We start from the raw sequence: 24965 nt of genomic DNA, 5'->3' as shown, positions 1-24965 counted from the left end.
CCCCTGACTCCTTTCTCCTGCTTCCTGCCCCCTGACTCCTTGCCTCTGCTTCCTGCCCCCTGACTCCTTGCCCCTGCTTCCTGCCCCCTGACTCCTGTCCCTGACTCCTTGCCCCTGGCTCCTGGCCCTTGCCCCCTGACTCCTTGCTTCCTGACTCTTTGCCCCTGGCTCCTGGCCCCCTGACTCCTTGCCTCTGACTCCTTGCTCCTGCTTCCTGTCCCTGACTCCTTGCCCCTGGCTCCTGGCCCCCTGACTCCTTGCTCCTGCTTCCTGTCCCTGACTCCTTGCCCCTGCTTCCTGTCCCCTGACTCCTTGCCCCTGCTTCCTGCCCCCTGACTCCTTGCCCCTGACTCCTTGCTCCTGCTTCCTGCCCCCTGACTCCTTGCCCCTGACTCCTTTCTCCTGCTTCCTGCCCCCTGACTCCTTGCCTCTGCTTCCTGCCCCCTGACTCCTTGCCTCTGCTTCCTGCCCCCTGACTCCTTGCCCCTGCTTCCTGCCCCCTGACTCCTTGCTTCCTGACTCCTTGCCCCTGGCTCCAGCCCCCTGACTCCTTGCCCCTGGCTCCTGGCCCTTGCCCCCTAACTCCTTGCTTCCTGACTCTTTGCTCCTGCTTCCTGTCCCTGACTCCTTGCCCCTGCTTCCTGTCCCCTGACTCCTTGCTCCTGCTTCCTGTCCCTGACTCCTTGCCCCTGCTTCCTGTCCCCTGACTCCTTTCCCCTGCTTCCTGTCCCCTGACTCCTTTTCCCTGCTTCCTGCTTCCTGTCCCCTGACTCCTTTCCCCTGCTTCCTGCCCCCTGACTCCTTTCCCCTGCTTCCTGTCCCCTGACTCCTTTCCCCTGCTTCCTGCCCCCTGACTCCTTGCTCCTGCTTCCTGTCCCTGACTCCTTGCCCCTGCTTCCTGCCCCCTGGCTCCTTGCCCCTGGCTCCTGGCCCTTGCCCCCTGACTCCTTGCCCCTGGCTCCTGGCCCTTGCCCCCTGACTCCTTGCCCCCTGACTCCTTGCCTCTGCTTCCTGCCCCCTGACTCCTTGCCCCTGGCTCCTGGCCCTTGCCCCCTGACTCCTTGCCCCTGGCTCCAGCCCCCTGACTCCTGGCCCTTGCCCCCTGGCTCCTTGCCCCTGGCTCCTGGCCCTTGCCCCCTGACTCATTGCCCCCTGACTCCTTGCCCCTGCAAGGTTTCCCCCTGTGTTTTGGAGTTCTCGCTCCTGGTCCTGGGATGTCGGATGTGTTCAGACTGTAAAGCCCTCTGAGGCTAACTTGAGATTTTTGGGCTACACGAAATAAATTGAATTGAGGAGGGAGGAGGAGAAGAAAAGAGGAGTGTGTTATCTTTGCAGAGGAACAGAGTCCTCCCTCCTGGAATCAGTCGACATGTTCAGTAACGAGCACAAACAGAGAGATTAATAGGAAAAGTAATCCCTTCATAATCCTGTTGGGACATAAACGATGTCTGTTGTGTTTAATCAGAGTTATCACCGGATTATTTTTTTAATGAAACATTAAGGCTGAATTGTGGTATTGTTATCCAATTATATATATATATGTATATATATACATATATAAATTCTTCATATTCCTCTACATAGTTTAAGAAGTAAGATTGTGAGTCATTATGTTTTTTTAAGAGTTCTTATTTCTAAATATTTGTTGTTGTTGTCCTATTTAGTTAATATTTGTACACGTCTGTAATACTACAGTAAGTGAATAGTAAACCAGTATAACTGCTATTGTCTGTGACATAACTGTTTCCATGGAGACCTTTATCCTTCTTTAAGGGGTTTATCTGATCTCATGAAGCGGGGCGTTAGCTTAGCTTAGCATAAACACTGGGAGCGGGTGGAAACTGCTAGCGTGGCTTTGACCGAAGATTACAAAACAAAACAAAAATCTCCTTATTAAACACTTCTTGTGTTATTCATTTGACATGTACACAAACGAATACTGTTGTGGTTTTAGAGGGATGGGCAAGTCATCAACCTAACCAAGCATGCGCACAGGGTTGCCAGGTTGGACTGGTTTCCTGCAGCTACTTTGGACTAAGTGGAGGTTTTTTGTTAAAGATTTTTTAAAATATTATTATGAAACGAGCTGCAATCAATGCTCAAAAACACAGATATTAGTGAACTGTGTGTTTAATTTAATGTTAGAAACCCTGAACCGGGATTGTCCAATCAGAGCGAAGTTACATATCATAATGTATAACATATACTATCCCATAATATCCCTTTAAGCGCGCGCTGGGACGTTTTGGGGGAGGACTCTGCGGAGGGGAACGGCCTCATGACGCACCGCTGTTGACAGTCGTAAAAACCTCCACACACACATATATACACACACGCACACACTCATACACACACACTCATACACACACTCATACACGCGCGCTGCCTCCACTTCATCCGCGACACTTCCCGCCGAGCCGCCGCCGCCGAAGTCTCTCCATCCCCGCGTCCAGCCGCGCGCGCGCGCCTCGCTCCCCGGAGCTCCAGGGCTGAAAAGTTGGAACCGAAGAAGAGAGAAGAAGAACAAGAAGAAGAAGAGGAGGAAGAGGAGGAACATACCGAAGTTATTATGTCTTCTCAGTCCGCGGAGGGCTTGGATCTGTCCGAGGAGCAGGTCAAGGTCCTGGAGGACAGCTTCAAGAAGACCACCCGGCACCCGGAGGGCATGACGCTCATGCTGATCGCCGCGGAGAGCGGGCTGTCGGAGGAGGACACGCAGGTGAGGGGCACGCGCCCTCCTGTATGCTTTATATATTTATTTATATATATATGTGTATATATTTGTATATATATATATTATATATGTATATATATATATATTTGTATATTTATATATATATATGTGTATATATATGGATATATATACACATATTCATATATGTATATATATATTTATATATGTATATTTATATATATAAGTATATAGATATATTTATTTATATATGTATATATATATTTATGTATATATACATGTATATATATGTATATATATATTTATTTATATGTATATTTATATATATGTATCTATATATTTATGTATATATAGATATATAATATATATATATATGTCTATACATATGTATATATGTATATATATATGTAGACTATATACATATGTATACATATATATATTTTGGAGCAAAAAGTCTGTAGTACTAATGCTGTAAAGTAAGATTAATTTGTCTTTGATTTCTTATGGAATCACTTTTATTTATTTTTTTAGGGGCCATTGTTTTTTTTAGAATAATCTGCAGTTTCCTTTCAGGGATTTATATATTTCAATATAGTTTATTTCCGTATAGATGTATGTGCACTGAAATAACAAGTGACACGTTCCCCATGTGGCCTGTCAGTTCGTCTCATTTACGTCTCGTAAGCATTTAATCTAAAATCATGTTCTGAGTCATTTGCGAAAGTAATTATGAAAAATAGAGCAGCAACAACCAGCGCAGAGCGCCGTGTTTACCCGGAGCGCTTTGCATCTCACCACCGGCGTGTGACTTTGTCCCCGTGGTGTCACAACCCGGTGGTTTACGAGGACCTCGGCGTCACTATCTCAGTCGGGTGACCTTTGACCTCCATGGGGAAGTAATGCACGAGCTGCGTGGGACGTGTGTACCTCCGTGCGTGCGAGACGTTAACCGCGCGAGCAGCCGGCCAATGGGGCGGCTCGGTGCCGAAGCGTCACAGTCTGATGAAACGAAGCTCCGGAAGTGACGTCGGGGTCCAGGGTCCTGCTGCTGAGGACCCGGCGGTCCTCCTCACGGTCTCCTCAGTCGCTGAGAGGAGGATCTGATGCACCGCTTGTCTTCATGTGGCGGGGAACTGGATATATTTGAGTTTTGGTCGCTCAAAACAATCTGAAGACATCGATTTGGCCTTTTAGGGCTGAGTGAGGGACGTTTACACTTTTTTGGGACGTTTTCCAGACCAAACTAATCGATTTCAGGACGATTGTTGTTGTTTCAGCTTAAGTTAGAGTTTTAATTGTCAAACAAATCAAAAACGTGACCTCAGGAACAATATGTTGACCCGATGATGAAGACTTTCCTCGACTTAAGACATTTATACACTTTAGTCAACATTTCAAGACGTGATTTGAATCGAGTTCCACTGCAAATTATTACACAAAATCACCACTTTAAATATTGTGCTTCTGGGTGTTTTGGAAATGAGTCATTTGGCATTTAAAACAAATATTTTAAAACCCACTAATTAACTGAACTAAAACGAGCGGTTAGTTGATTTAATATCACGTCAAACTTTTCCTTAAAGGACACGAGGAACACGTTAAAGTTTATTTGGGCTTAAAACGTCACAATTATTTATCAATCAACTTTTTTAGAACTGCCGAATATTTTCTTCTATACAGGAGTGTAAATATATTTATTTATATATTTATATATATATTTATTTATATATATATTTATATATTCATTTATATACACAGTATATTTATAAATATATATATTAACGTCAATAAAAATGTTCCTCGAGGCAATGTCATCCAATGTCGTGTTTTAATCGTACAAAAGCAGAAACATTTTCCCAAGCGAGAAACTTTAAGAGAAATTAAACTGTCTGTCCGTCAACTATTTAAATAAGATACATTAATAATAAATATTAATACCTGCAGCTCTAGAGCTTAGAAACAAAAACACATCATTCACTCAGCACAGAAAATCCATTTAAATAACAACATGGTAAAATCACATTATTACTTCGGTATTTAATCTCTCTCTCTCTCGCCCGCCCGCGTGTAAACACCCCCCCATCCCTCTATCTGAGGAATGTCTGACTGTGAAGTCGCGTCAGAAGCCAGATGTGAAGCTTCAGAGCGCCGATAATGCGGCGTGCTCCTTCAGTAGTGTTCCTCCGGCGGACGCTTTCACGTCTCCATCCCCAAAAAGCTTTTTTGAGGAGTGATTATTTTAGTGGTTATAAAAAAATAACCTCCTCCATGTAAATAGTGCCATCGGAGGCAAACGTCCGCCGGGCGCTCGTGTTCCCGAAGCCTCGGCCAACGTTTTTTTTTTTAGGATCTCACGTGTCGGCGTTCTCCAGGATGAGATCACGAGGGGCGAGACGCCTCGAGTCAACAACGTGAAGCGTGTGAAATGTTTTTTTTATAGTTGGTGAAAACCGGTTCCTCCGGATTCCTGAGGCGCGTCGGAGGCGTCGGGCGAGAAGGCGTCGCCCCGCCGCTCCTCGCTCTCCAAGCCTTCCGTTCACATCGCGTCCACGACGGATCTTCGTTAAAGGCGTGGGAACGACCGCGAGAGAAAAACAATGTGCAAAAGTCTCCATTGATCTGTGCGCAGCCCCAAAGAATCAAAGTTTAAAGAAGTAGTTTCCATCAAAGGAAGTTTCAACTCGAGACTTCGAAAATCAATAAAAAAAACATGGCGCCGGGCCTCGAGGTCCACAAACCCAACGACCCCGCCCACTTCTCATATCCACCCACGTGAACCCTTTACTTTAAAAAAGAAATATAAATAAAAGAAATATAAAAACACAAGTTTTATATATATATTTTTAAGTTTAAAGAACTACTTTTCTAAAAAACACGGGTCTTCACAAATATTTTTTTTTAAATGGCGCCGGGCCTCGAGGTCCACAAACCCAACGACCCCGCCCACTTCTCATATCCACACACGAATAAAAGAAATATAAAAACAAGTTTTATATTTTTAATTTGTTTGCAGCCCAAAAGAAGCAAAGTTTAAAGAAATACTTTCCCATAAAACACAAATAAATTTACAAATATTTGCATCACGACGACAACTTCTCATACACGGTCTGTGCTTTGACATCGTTTACTTAAAACAAACAAAAAATAAAAGAAATATAAAACAGGTTTAAAAAAAAAAAAAAATCCTGCTTCAGTGAAAAATGTCCAATAAACTTAAATAAATAAACTTCTGTGAGTCCTTAACTCCTCGTCCGGTGTTGGTGACTGTTCCCATTCATCGTACACACAAAAGGTGGGAGGCGCCGGGGCACCCTGAGGGGGGTGGTTGGGGGGGTCTGGCCTCTCTTCAAAAGGACCCCGAGTTCATTTCCAGCTGACGTTGTTGTTGTTGTTGTTGTTTGAACAAAGCTTCCATTGGCCGAGGGGGCGCGCCCGGCCGCCGCCCCCCCCCGGAGCGTTTACGAGGAGCTCCGTCGGTAAAGAGAGAAAGTCTTAAAAAGTGTTTTTACAAAGAGCTCCTCGACCCGATTTCCCTTCTGGAAGCAGTACGCGTGGAATGTTTTCACAAGACCTTCGACCAGCTTCTGAACCATGAGAAAAAGTACAAAAGCTCCTGAACTTCATTCAGGAACTTTAACCCCAAAACATGTCGACTGCCTCATAAAACGGAGCTGCGTTAAAATACAAATCACCGAAACGCGGGTGAAAAGCCGCGTCCCGTCTCGTGTGTTTTATGGACAAAATGTACAAATTATATATATTTTTTTCAACGTTTCTGTCAGGGTCTCGGGCCGCCGGACCGAATCCCACCGCTTTCCTCCATGGCGTTGGACGCGATGATGATGTCATCAGCGTTGTTGTGAATCCCTTGACTACACGAACCGCAGCACAGCTATGTGTGTGTGTGTGTGTGTGTGTGTGTGTGTGTGTGTTCAAAGTTGGATGGAAACAGTTTTTTTGTGTGGTTTCCCTTCAACAACTTGACCTCTGGGTCACACACACAGTTGTTTCATATTCTGGATATTATCATGTTAACTTTCCAAAGTTTAGATACATTAACAGGCTAAATTTGATCTTTTCCCACTTGTAGGCACATTAACGTGTAAATGCTCATATGAACAAAACATTCAAAGAACTTCTCTAAAACCTCATCGCTCTCTGCCTCCTCCTCCTTCACCTCCCCGTGGGTTTGATTTTCATTGTTTTATTTTTGTGTTTTCCAGAAATGGTTCAACCTGCGTAACCAGCAGTGGAGGAGGGAGGAGGGCCTTCCGGCTGAACTGGGATCAGTGTTGGACTGAGACGCTGTGTGTGCTGGCCGAGGTTCCTCCTGGACTAACTGACCCCACCTCCTCCTCCTCCCTTCCCCCTCTCCACGTGTCGTTCTCTCTTGTCTATCTGAAGCTGTGTTCCCTTGCCGTGAGGAATGTGAAGAAGGCGTTTGTGTGTTGTTGCTCTATAGCCGCCATGTCTCCAAGAAAATAAACATGTTATTCTAAGTTAAAGGCGACTCGCGTGTGCTTCGGTGCGTCCGGGGTCCAGATTCACAGAGGAGGCCCGAGGTCTACACGGTGGAGGAGGAGGAGGAGGAAGAGGAGGAGTGTGTTGCTTTTGTGGTTCAGGCTTTTGTTGTTCAGGCTTTTGTTTACACGCGTCTGTCGGCGGGGAGCGGCGCTGCTCACGGGACGATAAAAGATGTGAGGACGGATTTCAATGGACGCTGCTGGAGTCAGCTGCCGCTACGCAGCTACACCCAGGGACACGGGCGGGAACTCCTCCAGTTGTTGAGGGAGGAGGAGGAGGACAAATGACAGGTGATGTCATTTCATGGCCCCTTTCTTTCCCCTCATGATCGCTCTGTTAAAGAGGATGTTTGAGTTCAAAGTATTCTATATTTTTCTTACTGTCAAAACCAATTAAGATTAGGTTAAATATATATAAATATATATTTTTAAATGTTTTTTAAAATATATTCTTTAAAATAAATATAAATTTATATATATATATTAAATAAAAATCTTTTTTATATAAAGATATATATATATATATATATATAGCCAGAGGAGTTTTTCCATATTTCATATAAAAAGTCTGTTTTTTCAGTCCTTCAAAAACAAAGAAGGCTTTACTTCTTTCTTGAGCTGCCAAAAATCCATCAAAGAGGAGAAAACACAGGCCGGTTTCTAGAATTACGTAAGAGCTCAAAATAATGCTTTGAAATAAAGGCCATTGTTCTTTTCGAGGTGAAATAAACGGAGGCAAGGTTTAGGGCTAACTGACCAAAAATCAACCATATACATATTAAAAGTAGAAGTACTGTGCTGTAAAGGAGCGAAAATGTCCTGAAATCAGACTGAAAAGGTGGAGCCGGAGGAACGGAGACAAGTTCTCATTTTACAGGACAGATGAGATGTCAACAGAGAGAGAGAGAGAGGGGTGAGGTTTCTGGTTACTGGAGTGAACACTGAGATTGCTCAACAGAAACCAACACCGACCCAACAGGTATAGGTCAACGTCGTCTGTGTGTCATCGGCTGCTGTGACGAACACGTTAACAAGCATGTTATATTGCACTTGCACACGCACACACACACACCCAACCACACACACACACTTTATATCCCGAAGCTTGCCGTTTTCCCACTTTGCTTATAAATCAAAATTAATTAGTTTGAAATTCCTAAATTCTTAAACGTGTGATCTTCAGTGTTTAAAGTATCGTGATGTTGTCCAGGTTCATGGAATAAAACCCACGATCTGAAAAGTTCTTCCACCAGGTGATTCTCGTCTCGAGGAAACTCGTTTATTTTAACGGTCTGCAAAGTTTAGGAACGAAAAAAAGAAATGTCATTATTTGTCTTTTTTCAAGCTCTGGAGCCAAAGGAAAAGCTCTATTCATACTGTGGTACTGTATGTACTTGTTTTATTTTACCACGGTGGACAACGTTAAAATAAAGACTCATTTATGCTAATATTGGATTTAGTCGACATGTGACATTTTAGGGTTCACTGGATTACCTAAAATATGACTCTTCTAGTTTAGTTTATATAGTTTAGTTCAGTGGTCGCCAACCCGTCGATCGCGATCGACCGGTCGATCTCGGAGACGTTCCGTGTCGATCTCCAAAATAAAATTAAAATAAATTCAGAAACACATTGTTCCTTGTTTTGGAACATTTTCTGAAGTGTCTTCTGAAATGTTTTCTTCCCGACTGGAAGATCGACGTCAGAAAACATCTCCGCCTGATTCATGAACGCCTGAAAACGGGTTCGCTTACACAGCCGTGTTGTCAGCTGTGCTCCTGAAAGAGGGGAACGTACCACTGCAGGTGGGGCGCAGGGGAAATGCAGAAACACCTTTATTGATAACTTCACATATTACAAAAGCTCAAAGTACAAAGACATAAAACTAAGTCATCAATAAATAAATGTTGAAATGCCTGTACCTTCGTGTAAATGTTTAGGTTAAGGCATTAACAGGTTACGCCTGCGCATGCGCGACTGCCGAGATTCTTGGCGACTTGCCAGGTTTTACCTCGGTGAGTTCGGCTTTTCTGCTGTCGTCCTTCAAAACAAAAGCTCAACATTGAACTTTTTTTTCTTGTCTGATAGAGCAATCTGGTTTACTTGAAAGTGATTGCAATTGCATTTATTCTATTATTTGAAAAGGGACAGATGCAGGAGTCACAAATGGTGATTCTCATATTTATTATTATGATAATTATTTAAATCTGAGGACGTCTGTTGAGTTGATGTGAATGTATTCACCAACGGTCTGAATTCAGAACCAGTCCCAGATAAGAAAACTTTCATGAATACCAAATTTGCCCCGAAAAACTCGTCAGTGGAGTTGAGAAAATCACCAAATCAAAGACCAGGAGCTGGAATACTGACAGACAGCTGACAGACGGCCTCAGACTGGCTGTCTGTGATTATGAACTAACTACAAGCTCACAGACAGAGTTCAGTCACATCCATCACACTGACTGGAGTCACATGGCTTGATGGCATTGTGATCACAGAGCTGAACTTACATGAGTTGCATTGACTGATCATGTTGTCAGTGTTGTGTTGTAATTGGATTGGATTCAATTTATTGTCATTGCTAGAGTCCAGGTACAGAGGCAACGAAATGTAAATAAATACAACATTTATATTGGTAGTTCATCCAGCTGCTCATTGCAAATGTGTTTATTCTTGTTCATATTGTGTGCGGTGAACAAATATCTTACTTGTTATATTACACTTAAATTCTGTGTTCCTGGTCACATCAATTTGAACGCTGGACCAAAATGACAATTAGGCTAAATAAAAAGTCATAAGTCCAGTCTGGACCGTCGTTTTCTCTCAACGCCTCAATAGGTAGATCTTGCCGGTCATGAAGGCGGAGGTCAGGGATCTTGGGCTCAAAAAGGTTGGTGACCACTGGTTTAGTTGTTACTATTACTTATTATATACTTATATAAGTTTACCCTTGTGTTGTTATTCACCTTTTCTATTTTAGGTGCATTTACATTCTTTAGGTTCACTTTACTCTTCTTATTCTATTTTTCACTGATGTTACTTCTTACACTACAAATACTTCTTACTTTGTATTATGAGATAATATAACTATTAGATTATAATGGAAGAAACAAACTATAGTTTCTATTAAATTTCCAGGAAACGCACAATGTCTTGATATATATAGCCTGTAATATTTAAAGTCATAGAACACTCGGGCACCCGGTGGGCCCCCTATGGACCCCGAGTGTCCGGCGGTGTCGACCATGAACGGCGATCAGAGCGTGTGTAGAATCTGAATCGGTGCGGTTTTGTCTGTTGCTAGGCGGACTCTGCGGAGCGGTGAGGAATCTGCCCTTTAGGAGCCGCCAGGCTCGGCCCCGCGGCACTCTGGGGCCGCCTGACTTTGTGTTGCTCTGAGGGGTTCGAGTTCAGAGAGCCTGCATGTGGCTTGAGGGCCACGTGGGGGGAAAGGAGGGATTTTCACATGGCTTGTCACATACGACACTGTAACCCTGTAGTAACACTGTAGTATCACCGTGTAGTAACACCGTGTACCAGAAACACCGTGTACCGTGTAGTAACACCGTGTACCAGAAACACTGTATAGTTACACCATGTACCGTTTAGTAACACCGTGTAGTAACACTGTGTACCAGAAACACCGTGTAGTTACACCGTGTACCGTGTAGTAACACCATGTACCGTGTAGTAACACCGTGTACCGTGTAGTAACACCGTGTAGTAACACCGTGTACCAGAAACACTGTATAGTTACACCGTGTACCGTGTAGTAACACCATGTACCGTGTAGTAACACCGTGTACCAGAAACACTGTATAGTTACACCGTGTACCGTGTAGTAACACCGTGTACCGTGTAGTAACACCATGTACCGTGTAGTAACACCGTGTAGTAACACCGTGTAGTAACACCGTGTACCAGAAACACCGTGTAGTTACACCGTGTACCGTGTAGTAACACCATGTACCGTGTAACACCGTGTACCAGAAACACTGTATAGTAACACCATGTACCGTGTAGTAACACCGTGTAGTAACACCGTGTAGTAACACCGTGTACCAGAAACACCGTGTAGTTACACCGTGTACCGTGTAGTAACACCGTGTAGTAACACCGTGTACCAGAAACACCGTGTAGTTACACCGTGTACCGTGTAGTAACACCATGTACCGTGTAGTAACACCGTGTAGTAACACCGTGTAGTAAAACCGTGGACCAGAAACACCGTGTAGTTACACCGTGTATCACCGTGTAGTAACACCGTGGACCAGAAACACCGTGTAGTAACACTGTAGTATCACCGTGTAGTAACACCGTGTACCGTGTAATAACAACATGTACCAGTAACGCTGTGGAGTATTACCGTGTAGTAACACTGTGTACCGTGTAGTAATACCGTGTGCCGTGTAGTAATACCGTGTGCCGTGTAGTAACACCGCGTGAGACATCAGCTTGTGGATCTAAAGCTCCGAGACAAACTCCTCGTAAACAGAACCGCCAGTTGACCTGCAAGATGACAAAAGTTGGTGTCGCTCCACCTTTAACAAATAATTGTTCGGCTAAAACTAAGATTTCTTTTTTTTTCTCCCCACCGCCTCCTCCTCACTGCCTTGTGGTCCCAGGTCGCGATCGCGGCAGGCTAATCTGGGATTAGCCTCCCGGCGGCACATGGGTTCGATCTCCTTTGATGTCTGAAGCCCACGGCGGTTCCGACGGCCTGAACACACCGACCGGGACTCGATTCCTACGCTAACGCTCGCTTACACAAAGTGGAAACGGGATCTCGGTGGACTTCCAAACCGAGGCGGGGCACCCGGCGACACCTGAAGGAGCTTCTGAACATCTGCGGTAACAACGTCTCACAGAAAGACGAAACAAATATGTAATGGAGGGGGAAAAAGGAAAATGCTCATGACAGACGCACATCTGTCCCAAATCAGAGAGGAAGTGGTAAAAACGGTGTCGCCTCGGAGGAAAGCTCATTCTTTAAAGGCTAAAATACCTACAGAATAAAAGGTCAGTGACCCAACGGCGTCTGTGTGAGAGAACACACATGGTTGTGATAGAAACGCAAAAGCCAGCTTTAAAAGAAACTGCGGCTCCCTTCATACGTGCTTTTATTCCCGACATTATTCATCTTCTCTGCTCTGATTTATTCTCAAGGTCTGAGATATAAAGCAATATGTCATGAAGTCTAGTCTCCAAATCTTTTATACACATGGAAACAGAACTGCAAGTAAACAGACGCAGCAGCGGCGCTCGCTTCCGCTCCAGATGTCTCGAATTGAGTTTGGAATTTAAACACATTAAATACTTTTATAATCTTTGGGTTTTAGTTTTCTACAAATGTTTGAACAAAAAAAACAATTGCTTACAGTTTATAATAATATTCAGTTCAGGAGGACGGGACCTTGGTCCGGCTCCACCCTGGGTCCCGTTGGGGGACCACCTTGGTCCGGCTCCACTCTGGGTCCCGTTGGGGGACCACCTTGGTCCGGCGCCACTCTGGATCCCGTGAGGGGACGTAGTCCTCGGAAAGAGGCTTTGGCGTCGCCAACGTTTCAAGGCGAGCGCTCGCCGTGGCTCTCAGCGCCGCCTTCGAAACCTGGTTTAGACATTGAGTTCATAGTTTTAGTCCCGAAAGCAATTCAAGAAGGAAAAAAGGGAAAAAAACTGGCGCCCAAACACGTCTTAAAAGATGTGAAGCACGTTGCACACAAGCAAAAATGATCTTTTGTCTTGACACATTTTTTTCTGGAAGCGTTTCATTCATCGGAATCAGAACCAGACGATCAAAACCCTCACGATCACGAGGACGGGAAAAACATCTGGCGGCGGCGTGGAAGCGGTCGTTTGGCCGAAGACAACGATCGGAAAATTCCACAATTAATTGCAAGAACTACTTGAAAACAACTCCGCTTCCAACGGCTGGAACTCATTTAAAAATCGACTGTGATGTCAGGCAGGCAGCCATTTTTGGAGTTTTCTCCACAAGGACTCGACAGACCGGTGGAGTCGGACTCCTTCTCCGGTTTGCGAACTAAACGGCACCAATAAATATTAAAAAAGAAGGATCTCTCACGGTCCAGATCGGTTCCGCCGGGCGTCCGAGCTCGTGGCAGACGCCGCTCCGCTTCAGCCGGGGCAGCGACAGCCGGACCAGACGCTGGGAGACCTGCGCCGTCTTGGAAGCGAAGGAAACGACGGACGCCACATTCTGCGGAGCATAAAGCGCCGGCTGGAAATCTGGTTTTTCATTTCAGACGGTCATCATTCCTCAATAAACCTTTTGTGATCCCCGGAGGGTAAAACTAGGGTATAAGATCATAGATCACACAATGTGAAAGTTTATATGCTTCAAATAATTAGAGAAGAATGTTAGTTTTCGGCAAATCCGGCAAATTAAATAACCAAGAATAAAACATCATGGCGGTATTGCCAAAATGTTCTTGTGAATCAAATATTTGAACTAAACATTCCTCATTGATTAAACTAGAAAAGTTTAATTTAGCGGTAACACAAATTGGCGCGGCTCGTGGGCCGCCATCGACCCCTAGCCATCGACCGCTCGCCATCGACTCCTCGCCATCGACCTCTAGCCATCGCCCCCTCGGGATCGACTCCTAGCCATCGACCCCTCGGGATCGACCCCTAGCCATCGACCGCCGGGTTTCAGTGAGTGAGAGCTTGGGGATGTCACCAGTGGCGGTTCGTCCATAGGGGGCGCTAGGGCGCCGCCCCTCTTAACATTTTTAGATGAAAAAAAAGAAGAAAAAATAAATAAATACATCCTGTCAAAAAACATTATATGCCAAATCATTTAAATAGTAAATATACCGTGTTGACGCGCTAAATGTGTGTGGGAGACCGTCAGCCTGTCAACAACCACTTAAGTTAATGTGAAAAAATATAATATATCGCCATTATCACGGAGAGAAGCCCCTCCCCATTTCGAGGCGCTGGTCTAACGTGTGTGTACGGCATCGATACAACATTTCACGGTCGTTTCAGTAAGGATGGCTTCTCATTGGCGGATGAAACGTGAATCTTGGGTCGCAAAAATGTGCGCCCTGGCCAATGACATCGTTTTATTATTTCACGTGATTGGACTATTCGGCAGATCAGAGACCGGCGTTCCCTCAGCGGAGCTACGCGAGCAGGTAGCTAACGGAGCTGGTTAGCTGGAGGCTCAGTGAGTAATGCGCTGTTTAGTTTCCCCTGTCTGTTGTTCCAAAGTCCTGGGACTGAAACTCTCTGGACTACAACGGGGGGAGGGATCTAAAGAGCTGCAGACAAGTGGAAAGCACGAATCTTGCCGCAGTTATCTAGCTAACAGCATGGAGCTAACGAGCTAACAGCATGAAGCTAACGAGCTAACAGCATGGAGCTAACCCTGTCTTATTAGAGTTATTGAGACGTTTGCCCACTTTAAAGAGAGGAGGCTACTTGTCTTTACAGTAGTGGGTCTGCTCTGTCACCCAATGTAACATGTGATCTCTTTCTGACTCTATTCTGCTCTGAACCTCTTTCATGTGAGGGTGAAACTCTTTTATTCTGTAAACCTCTGAAACCCAACCCAATGTTCCTTAAAGCTGCTCTGAACCTCTCATGCCCAAAGTCACAGTGTGTTGATAGTTGTTATTGGACCGTGTTGAGCACGCTGTGTTCTTGAAATAAAGCTTTGTTTTTTACAATATTCTACTCAAAACCTCTTTTCTTCTCATTGTTGAGTGCTATTTAAACTGCGCCCCCACCAAAAAAAATCACCAGCCGCCACTGGATGTCACCTCTCGGTTGCTCCGGAAGTCCGGGTGGTGGGCTTTGGGGATGGCGAGCTGCAGCAGCCGCGCCGTGACCACGGCGGCCGTCGCTCTGGGGTCGACGTGCCAGATGGGACAGTTGTTATCACAGCGAGGCCCGTGAAGAGGCCTGTCGGGACCAGAGAGACGTCAAGGAGTCAAGGAAAAGTCAAGTAGTTATTTACAAGCTTCATTTGTTCAAAACACAAGGTCTTTTTTTCTCTTTTGACTTTTTGCATCTTTATTGTGAACATCTCGTGTTTCTAGATTATTTGCATCGGAGGTAAATATCCTCAACGTAAAGAAACGCTTTAACTTTCAAATCCCATCCTTCAAGAGGACAAAGCTCAGAGGAAAGCTCCAGTGAGCGGACCTCATGTTTAGAGTATTTTAGAACATCTTTCTTACGTCTCCGTCTCTGCTCCACGATCTACAGGATAAAAGCAAAACATACCAAAACATTTCAACACACTGCTGTGCAGCTCAGCGCCAACAGGTTCTGTATTTAGGAAAAACAAGATTATAACAAATTAAATTATTTTCTACGATATCATTTTATTTAAAAATAATGACATTTCGCAAATATCTCCAGGTCTCTTAATAAACTATATACCTAATTATTTAGGACATGAAATACTTAAGGATGTTAATTTTGTGTATATAATAATATTTTCTGGGTATTTTTTTATTGTTTTGGTACTCTTAACATATCCATAATCTAAATCCAATCTAAAGTGTTAACACTATATTACCTTCAGGCTGGTACTTCTGTATTTAAGAATATTATTACACTGTAAACATAATACAGAAAGGGACATTAGTAAACACTCGTCTTATAAATACTGAAAAATTATTAGCAACCAATAACATACTTCCAGCAATCTTTTTCATGGTGTTTAATTTGAGAAGACATTTATATATTTATTACACTTTTTTTGTGTTGTTCTTTTGGAGCAACAAGATGAGAGAATTAAGTTTCAGCAGATGGTGTGCAGGGCATTAAAAATAAAAATAATAATCAATCCCCGTTTTATCTGCTATCTAAAGTACTAAGTGTATTGCATGCAGAGCGTAAACCTGAATAAATCTCTTGGTGCCCACGATGCTCCGGGTTTATAAAAAGACCTGGACTCTGGACAATGAGCTCCATTGTCTGCCGGCTCTCCCACAGGCTGACGGCCACGTTGCTGTTGGACCGGAGCCGCTGCGTCTCGTATTTAACTATAGGATACGCAATATTCTGCAGAGATTCAATTCTAGACTTTGGTTTCTTTTCTTTTCAGATTAACACACAACGCTCATCTCGGCGACGCCTTCAGGGTCCTCGTTCTGCGGGATTAAGTTAACGGTCCAAAGATATTCTATACATGCACACCGGTACTCCATTTACAGTAAACCAGAGCAGCCTCACAGTTGTGCATTATTTGCATGATGAATAACTTTTAAATTGTTGAACTTCACCTTTTAAAACAAGCAACGTCTACTCGTGGTTCTAGCTTTAGAATGTTTTTCCTTCACAGGACAGACGCTGCGTTACCGGTACACGGTACGCTGTGGTACCGGTACATGGTGTTACCGGTACACAGTTTTACCGGTACACAATGTTACTGGTACACGGTACACAGTGTTACCGGTACACAGTGTTACCGGTACACGGTGTTACTGGTACACAGTTTTACCGGTACACAATGTTACTGGTACACGGTGTTACCGGTACACGGTGTTACCGGTACACGGTGTTACCGGTACACGGTGTTACTGTTGTGCTGAATGTTATCAATAAGTCCCAAGAATGATTATTGACTTTATTTAGCGTAACATAAATATTGATTTTCTTTAATTATCTTGGGGTTTTAAATTCATATGTGCATTCGGACAAATTACAAATTTTTCCAGCGACAACGGCTGGTGAGAAAGTGTGTTTAAAACAAGGGAACATCTGAGCTCAACACAACTGTCAAAGGAGGAAGAGGAAGCACCGGCGTTACCGATAGCTACTGAATTATGTAGGACGCGGCTCAGCTGACGGGCTCCTAAATAACCTGAAGCACTGCTTTGCCCCCCGAGTGTGTTCAGCCCCACTCGTCCTCACTTCACCGGCGTCTAATGGAGGCTTTTACCCGGCTTCTTGGGCGCTGCAGCTCCGGCTTCTGGGTGTCGACAAGCGCACAATGCGCTCGTACCGGGACGCCTCGGAGGAAGGACGCGGGGTCTTCCTGGAGGAGCTCGCTTCCTCCTCCTTCCTGCAGGAAAATGGAGAGGCCATTACTGCAACCTATTTACGCTGGGACAAAAGAATGTCTTGAGACAGAAGGAAGGAGGAGGAGGAGGACACAGAACAATGGATGAGTGTCAGCGCTGATGTGGAAAATCATCTGTACCCACAAAAAACATTTAAATGTCTTTCACTAAGTGGAGCCGGGTCAATCGTTGACATTTACACAGGTCATGTTCAGGATTTATGGAGCGAGTCATCAAATGTAAAAAAAAAGACAAGGCTGGTGATATTCTGCGTAGTTCTTATGGCAAAAGATCTCATGAAAAAGAAAAAGAAAGCAATAATTACTCATTAAATCTTTGAGTCTTTGCAGTCAGCCTGCAAGAGTTCTATGATTTGTTCAGAGAAGCGTGAATAAAACCGTTTGAAGACGTCCGGCGGCGTCTTCGAGAACCGGTTTCCAGACTAAAAGATGAATTAATCTGCAGATTAAACCCAGAATTGAGATTCTCAGCGGTTTCCAGCGTCATGTTGAGTGTACCTAGCAGCAGCTGCACCATTGGGATATTTATCATTTAATCGGATTAGAAATTAACTAAAAAAACGGAGGAGACTGCAGAGGGATGTGATTACATGGAGGAGCAGCAGCGTCACAGAACAGTCGTCATAATCACTGCAATCTGGATTAAGAACTCAACTAAATCCATTTAAAAGCCGGCATAAAGAAACTGTGTATTCAGCCGTTTGTTTCTTTGCTGCTCTGGATCGAACCAGCAGGGGAAAGGTCATCGTCATCGCCGCTGACAGTAAATGAGAAGTATTTGTTCTGGGAGCTGCACTTCCTGTGTGGGCTTCCGATTGAGTTACGCTGCACGCTACTGAACAACCAAATAAAAGCCATCGGGGCTTTGATCTCGCCGCCGGTCGATTGCAGTTTTGCGTTTCCTGAACCAGCTCCGGGCCAAAAAGGCATCATTACAGTTTCAAATATGTCGACGCGGCGCAGTATAAAAAAAGGCCCCGAGATGAACACAAACAACCCCCCCCCCCACATGAGTCATCAATAATGTTGGTGGGGGGGGGGGGTTACGGTTACCTCCGGTGGTCCTCCCTTGCAGAGAAGTCTCTTTTGCTGCAGGCCAGGTTCTGGATTCTGGCACTCGGACGGGCTGCGAGCGCCGAGGCGGAGACGGGCCACATGGGCTCCTGGTCGCCCCACGTCAGCTTCCCACTGAGCGGGGGGAAAGGTTTTTACACGGGAGGAGACGACAAATGAAACAGAATACGCGAGTCGTCGTTGTTCCGCTTCACGAGGTCAAAGCGTGCCGGGCACCGGACTCTAATTACGAGGAGGAGAGCGCCGACCGCAGAGCCGGAACATTTCCGTGTGACGCCGACAGCTGGAACGCCGAAGACGTTTACAGGCCGAGGAGAACCGGGAATAATAAAAACAACAATAATGGACGTACGCGGCTTCTTGTGTCGAGTCCAGAGGAGGAATGTGGTTGGACTCAGCTACTCACCAGGGAGTTGTGGCCCAGACCGATTTTGAGGTTTTGTGCTGCGCCAACTCCAAAACTCTGCCGAGAAAAAACACGAAACACACGATCCAGAACTCAAAAAACACAATCGGCTCCAAATGAGAGGAACCGGGGGGCTTTGGGCCCAGGAGGGGGCGGGGCATGTCATCTTTCACTTCTTTCTGGCAGAGATGTGACATTCAAGAACTTCTGTCTCTCTGTGAACCTTGAGCCTCAATGTGGCCGCGAACCAAAGTCAGAAACCTTTTTTATCTGCGAGTCAAACTTTTTTCAGGGCCGGCTGAAGGAGAAAAGTTTACATATTTGGGCCTCAAGGAGATTTATGAACATGGAAATATATATATATTTATTAAATATAGGTAACAACTTGCTTTAACACCCTGCATTTATTATTTACAAGCACTATATGAACATAATATACTCTTTATATCATGTTACAATGTCGGCATCACCAGACATTTTAAGTACATATTAATGCGTAGTAATTTTAACAAATATAACTTCTATTAGGACATATTTTAGTTATGGACACCGACAATCGGCGAAAACAAGACAATAGAGAAGAAAATTAGACAAAAAACGAGACTAAGAGGTTAGAAAAGTACCTCAACAACTATTTCAATGTCATAAATTAAGGAAATTAGAGATGATATTGAAAAGCGAGGTTGAAATACTTTGGACCAGAGGATCAAAACAAAGACAGAAATAAGATCAATCTCGGAGGAAATTCACATTAATTTACAGCAGCTCGAAGACTAAGAGGTAAGAGACACATGAATCAATTATATGAATGGAATATAGAACATTAAATATGAATATTTATATATATATATGTGGCTGCCAACTCATTATTTAGTTTTATGCATTACTTTTGGCTAACGATAAGTGTCTATTATACGAGTGATGAGTTGTGAAAATGTAAATAATCAGCAAAAAAATTGAATTAAAAAAATTGGTATTTTTAAAAGTAGTCATTTCTTTTTTACAACAAACTTTAAGATTTGGGGAAAAAATTCATAAAAAAACAGTTACTGCACCTGTTTGATGGACCGAATCTTGGCTGAATATCTGGAAAAATAAATAAACAAAAGCTCAAAAAGAAAAAAGACTCGAAATATGAGAAAAACAAATACAAAATAATATTAAATAATATAGTCCGTGTTGACACAGTAAAACGCACCTCGTTTTCTAGACGGCATCTCAACGTGCTGCAGGCTGGACGCGTCGTCTCGCTGGTGTCACACTGTTGCTACGGAGCCCGGAGTCCTTAGCAACCGACATCCCACCCCACGAGGACTCCTTGAAACCGGAGCATGCAGCCTCGAGCCGTCTCGTCTCCTCGTCTCGAGACCCGTCCGTTGAAAAAGAAAGTGATACGTGGAGGTCCGCGGTGGAGGTCGGCGGATGTATTTTTTGGGGTGGATCAGATTTCTCAAATAAAAAGTCACTCCAAATCGATTTAGTGGAAACGATTTATTCAAGTGTGGAATAAAAACAGTATGCAAGACAATCAGACGGATCAATACTGCGACGTGGACTTGTTCTGGTTTCGGTACTTTTTACATTCCTGGACTAATGTAGTAACACATGAAGGCTTTTCACACAACACTGTAGTTCCCCTTCATCCCAGAGTTAAGAGACGGGGATTAATTAAGCAGATTTTACCATAATTAAACACATTAAGATCAAATAATGAGGAACAAGCAGCAAGACACACAAAAGCTAATCCAAAAAAAAACACATCCAGAGAAGAAGAGGTTTTTAAAGTAAATTTCCTCTCAATGCAAAACTAATCTAAAAAGAAAACAGAAGTTATTTGGTCGATAAAGTTCGGTGACTAGATATCAATAAAACAGCCCTTAATATCACACTTTAACTGCTTCACTAAACAACCGGTTCATTTAGACATTAAATAGCTGCGGTGTCAATTATTTTATATTTAGTTAACACGTTCGCGCCCCCTAGTGGCAGAAACGGGGAACTGTCCAAAGACATTTAAATATCCAGAAAATCATGATTCCCAGTCCAGACATTTAAATACCTAGAAAATCACGATGCCAGAGGGGAGCCTGATTTGTGGACTTTGTATGAACGCGAGTCTTGATGCCGAGGTATTGAACTGAGCCCGTCGCACACAGACGTCGTCCTGAGTAAATGTAAACTGGGATTCTCGTTAAAAACATTCGGATAAGACTCACTGGATGAGCAGAAATCTTTGGTGTACGACCCCTCCATCTTAAATTAACAAAACAAATCTTTTACTTTTGATAAACGATGTAGCGACAGATTCTAAAAAAGTCAGCGACGCGTCATCGCCCCGAACTCTACCAAACGCATTAAGATAAGTTAAAGGTTCAGCCCAAGGCGTCGTCTGCAGAGAAGCGGCCGCGGTGTTTCAAAAATAATTATTTGCCGTCACAAACCATCTGGATGATCAGGTCGCGGGCGTCCTGGACGCCGGAGCCGAGCGCCGCCTCGCCCTTAATCACGTAGGTGTCGATGAGGAGCAGCCGGCGGTCGCCGAGCTCGGACAGAGACAGCGCCTCGTGGAGGTCGGTGATGCCGCAGCTTCCCGGGAGGTCCTGGAAACACGAGTTTTAAGAATCAGTTAGTTTTATTATCAACGTGCGGTCAGAGGATACTCGCTCCGGGTTTTAATGTTTTCGGCGTCTGAACTTCAGTGAAAGTGTTTCTGAAAGTATTTTAGGATGATTTAAATGATCATTTCTTTGCAATTTTTTGTCTTGGATCAAATAAAAACAGTATTTTATTTTAAATTTTAACAAACCAAAAATTTAATTTACAGATTTACTACGATGTTGAATTTGTGTTAAAATCTATCTGCAGCTAAAAGGTCTGATGGACATAAATACTACTGTAATCAAGTATTTTTTACGGGTATAAGCTGTTTTCATACTAAATTTAAGTTACTTCACGGAAACAAAACAGGATTTACTAATTATGTCAGTTAGAGCTGGAATGGTGACACTTTTTTATCTTTTTAAATCAATAAATGGTCAGAAAATGTCCTTTGTGCAAATTACTTTTGCTCCATTTAAAAAATAAAAAAAAAGACTTAACTTAGAAGAAAATCTTACGTTGTCTAAATATAAGAACCTTCGTAAGCAGAACCGATGCAACATAAATAAACCTTTAAACCAAACTGAGTTTTAATCAACACATGACGGCTTTCACAACAGGAACACAAACAACTACCCACTATAAATAAATATATATTAATTAATATAAATAAATAAGTATATATATATATATATGAGAGAGAGAAATGAATATATGAATTAATATAAACATATACGTATATATATAAATTAATATAAATTAATATATATATATATATAAATTAATTAATATAAACAAATACATAAATATAAATACATATAAATAAATATAAACTTCATTATTATATTAAATCGGTTTTAGGGTGACAATCATGCGTTTTGAATTGGATATTTAATGCGACAATCGAGATTTGGTCCATTGGATTCTGAGCTGAAACTATTCTCAACCAGTGTTGAAAGGAGGATCCCATTAATAGATTTGTCATTTGAAAGAAACTTAAAAGCAGAAAATGAATCTACATTTGGGTTTCTGAGTTTTGATCGGACAGAACAAGACAGACACAACATTTGAAGATGTCACTGTGAACGTCTTTTCATCATTTTCAGACCAAACGACGAAATCTAAATAACAATCTGTTCTTAAATCTATATATCCTGCTGCGGCCCATGTGTTCATCGAGCTTTTGAGGCTTCCTCACGAGGTGAAGCGGCTCTTGACTTGACTTGACTCTTGTTGAAAGCAGCGTGGAGTGTGTTCCCTGTCACGCTCACCTGTTTGTTGGCCAGCACCATTAAAGGCAGGTCGGGCTCGGGCGCCAGCAGCTCGTGTAAATGCTTCTTGGCGATGGGGAAAAGCTCCGGGCTGGAGGAGTCCACCACGAACACCAGCAGCAGGGCCCTGGACATGTACTTCTGCCAGTACGGCCGGAGCTCCTCTTTACCGCCAACTGACAGACACAGACAGGCAGACAGACAGACAGACAGACAGACAGACAGGCAAACGGCTGTGACATCAAACTCACGACTGACGCAAAGTTTCTCTTTTGAGATCAGACCTACTTTCTAGGAAGTCGATGTGCAGGTTCTCCCGGTTGATGGAGACGGCGTTGAAGCCCTCCGTCGGCTGCACGTCCGGCTCCAGGCACCCGGTGGAGAAGCAGTTCAGCAGGCTGGTCTTACCGGCTCCGTCCAGACCCAGAACCAGCACCTGGGTCCCCGCATGCTGCGGCCCACACAGACCAGTACGCATCAGAAATATGCCCTTATGCAATGTGCAATTTGCACACTTGTTTGTATGTATGCTTCAAATGTTAAATTGTTTTTAAATTATTAGTCACAAATATTTTTTCCACCGTGTGGTTTATTGGTTTAAGGTGCATCACTAATACGTGATGATTTAATGCTTTTCTTTTTTATATCATAGTTTGGTTTATTACCTTCACATTGAAAATGCGGAAGGTTATGTTTTGATCGCCGTGTATTTATTTATTTGTATGCGTGTTACTCGCATAACTCAAAAAGTATTAAACCGAATCGTATGAAATTTGGTGGGATGATTGGTTATTATCCGGGGACCATTTGATTAGATTTTGGGATCGATCGGGTCAAAGGTCAAGGTCATGAAAAGGTCAAAATCTTCTTTTTACCAGTAAATTTCTATCCAATTGGCATGCAACTAATGCCAACATGTTCATAATTCAATGCCCAATCGTGTGATATGCGAAGGTATGCGCTCTACCGAGTGCCCGTTCTAGTTTTATATATGATTAGAGCTGCAAAAAAACGAACCATTGAAATCGAGTTTCCTGATTAATTTATTCACGTTAGTCTATTAAAATAATAAAACGGTAAGAAATGTCCATCATAATTCCCCAAAAAGACAAAAGTGACGTCTTATAAATGCAAGAATATTTCTCACATTTCAGAGCATTGAAGAAAAAAATAGCTGGAAACAAATTGGTGAAATACTACATTACCCAGAATTCCCCGCAGATAACTTCCCTTTAATTGTAACCGTTGTAAAACTCTGAATGTTCATTTAAGTAAAAATTGCAGTAAAAATGTGCTCCGTTTTATCTTTCCTTCGTCCACGTATATTTGTTAATGTCGAATAATTTAAAAGTTCATGTTTAAAGTACTTATTACGACACCAACGGCTGTCCGCCGGCGGTTAGCGTCTTTAAGTCGGTTATATTTCACCTCCGACGGTTTCTTTGGCTCCGTAGCAACAACCGGCGGAGCAGCGGCGGGAACGACGACGGGTTGTTCACTCGTCACGTCTTGTTGAGGCTTCTTCCCCGCAGAGGAGGAGGTGGAGGAGGAGGAGGAGGAGGTGGAGGAGGTGTAGTTCCAGACGATATAGGCGACTCCACCCGCGACAGCCAAGGAGGCTCCGAGGACTCCAGCTTCTCTCAATCCCAACATGGTGCTCGAATCGTCGTTTTTTTTATTTATCCGTCCGTGGCCGCCATTGTTACACTTTTAATGAAGATTTGTTGCGTCTTCGTTCTCCTCTGCCCCTCAACAAGTGGATTAACCGACAGACCGGAAGCGAGGAACTTCTTCAAACGCCACTTCCGGGAAGAAGTGCGCCGCTTTTTGTTGTTGATGTAGTTCCAAAATCTCACCACTTGAGGTCGCCAATGTTCCGGCATTGACATGTAATGAACTCCAGCCCTATTTATTAAAATGGAGGAATAAATCAATTACATACGACTATACATAAGTAGCCTAAAATAGAGGTATTACTCAATTATTTAATTGGTGTGCTACTTTATACTACTAGAAACCTCATTAGTTTTGCATTTAAAAATATCATAATCAGCATTATTGGCCATGTATGTGCACATACATGGAATATGACTCAGATTTCACTTACTCACCGTACATATCATTCCTTATAAATAATAATCCTGTAAAAATATTCTGACTTTTCCTTCAGCATTTTTTTAAGACAAGCTGATTTTTTTTTAATGAGATGAACTCAAATCGTATGTAGGATGTAAATAATCCCTGATCGGAGTACCGCTTTGAATACATTTAATTTATAATACATACTTATCAGTTAAATGCTTCAAATACTTCCTAAACAATTTATATCATAAACACT

General features: G+C 43.3%; 3 protein-coding genes across 5 annotated transcripts; 1 reads left to right on the top strand and 2 right to left on the bottom strand.

Annotated features, from left to right (window-relative positions):
• The first annotated feature begins 2333 nt into the window (after positions 1-2333).
• hopx (HOP homeobox) lies at positions 2334-7197 on the top strand. The gene is made up of 2 exons (XM_056440263.1): positions 2334-2719; positions 6916-7197. Exons 1-2 carry the CDS (start codon positions 2570-2572, stop codon positions 6991-6993), a joined length of 228 nt encoding a protein of 75 aa, XP_056296238.1. The 5' UTR covers positions 2334-2569; the 3' UTR covers positions 6994-7197.
• LOC130210230 (testicular haploid expressed gene protein-like) lies at positions 7060-20165 on the bottom strand. 2 transcript variants are annotated; one of them, XM_056440259.1, is made up of 9 exons: positions 19957-20165; positions 19814-19844; positions 18759-18815; positions 18332-18466; positions 17138-17260; positions 15006-15147; positions 13301-13435; positions 12594-12823; positions 7060-7467 (listed from the first exon to the last, which is right to left on the bottom strand). In XM_056440259.1, the coding sequence occupies exons 1-8, from the start codon at positions 19973-19975 to the stop codon at positions 12614-12616; spliced, it is 852 nt and encodes a 283-aa protein (XP_056296234.1). In that variant the 5' UTR covers positions 19976-20165; the 3' UTR covers positions 7060-7467; positions 12594-12613. The 2 variants fall into 2 exon arrangements, with proteins under 2 accessions (XP_056296234.1, XP_056296233.1); XM_056440258.1 differs by lacking the exon at positions 7060-7467 and having other exon boundaries at positions 12319-12823.
• A 65-nt stretch (positions 20166-20230) lies between these two features.
• On the bottom strand, positions 20231-24531 carry arl9 (ADP-ribosylation factor-like 9). Of its 2 annotated transcripts, none has more exons than XM_056440261.1 (4): positions 24056-24531; positions 22916-23063; positions 22628-22803; positions 20231-21358 (listed from the first exon to the last, which is right to left on the bottom strand). In XM_056440261.1, the coding sequence occupies exons 1-4, from the start codon at positions 24278-24280 to the stop codon at positions 21182-21184; spliced, it is 726 nt and encodes a 241-aa protein (XP_056296236.1). In that variant the 5' UTR covers positions 24281-24531; the 3' UTR covers positions 20231-21181. The 2 variants fall into 2 exon arrangements, with proteins under 2 accessions (XP_056296236.1, XP_056296235.1); XM_056440260.1 differs by having other exon boundaries at positions 22916-23078; positions 24056-24517.
• Positions 24532-24965: the final 434 nt, after the last annotated feature.

This window comes from Pseudoliparis swirei, chromosome 19 (genome assembly GCF_029220125.1).
Source record: "Pseudoliparis swirei isolate HS2019 ecotype Mariana Trench chromosome 19, NWPU_hadal_v1, whole genome shotgun sequence".
Classification (NCBI taxonomy): domain Eukaryota; kingdom Metazoa; phylum Chordata; class Actinopteri; order Perciformes; family Liparidae; genus Pseudoliparis; species Pseudoliparis swirei.
The sequence above is the reverse complement of the archived record's forward strand: the minus strand, read 5'-3'. Positions and strand labels throughout refer to the sequence as shown.

Bases quoted from the DNA above. Each gene is read 5' to 3' on its own strand.
- hopx (XM_056440263.1), top strand. From the start codon at position 2,570: ATGTCTTCTCAGTCCGCGGAGGGCTTGGATCTGTCCGAGGAGCAGGTC. The intron at 2,720-6,915 runs GTGAGGGGCACG...TGTGTTTTCCAG, and splicing joins TGTCGGAGGAGGACACGCAG to AAATGGTTCAACCTGCGTAA.
- LOC130210230 (XM_056440259.1), bottom strand. The intron at 18,467-18,758 runs GTGAGTAGCTGA...CCCCCCGCTCAG, and splicing joins GTCTGGGCCACAACTCCCTG to TGGGAAGCTGACGTGGGGCG. The intron at 15,148-17,137 runs GTAAAAGCCTCC...TGGTCCCGACAG, and splicing joins TGCAGCGCCCAAGAAGCCGG to GCCTCTTCACGGGCCTCGCT.
- arl9 (XM_056440260.1), bottom strand. From the start codon at position 24,280: ATGTTGGGATTGAGAGAAGCTGGAGTCCTCGGAGCCTCCTTGGCTGTC. The intron at 23,079-24,055 runs GTGAAATATAAC...TGTGGGCCGCAG, and splicing joins AGCCAAAGAAACCGTCGGAG to CATGCGGGGACCCAGGTGCT. The intron at 22,804-22,915 runs GTAGGTCTGATC...TGTGTCTGTCAG, and splicing joins GCACATCGACTTCCTAGAAA to TTGGCGGTAAAGAGGAGCTC.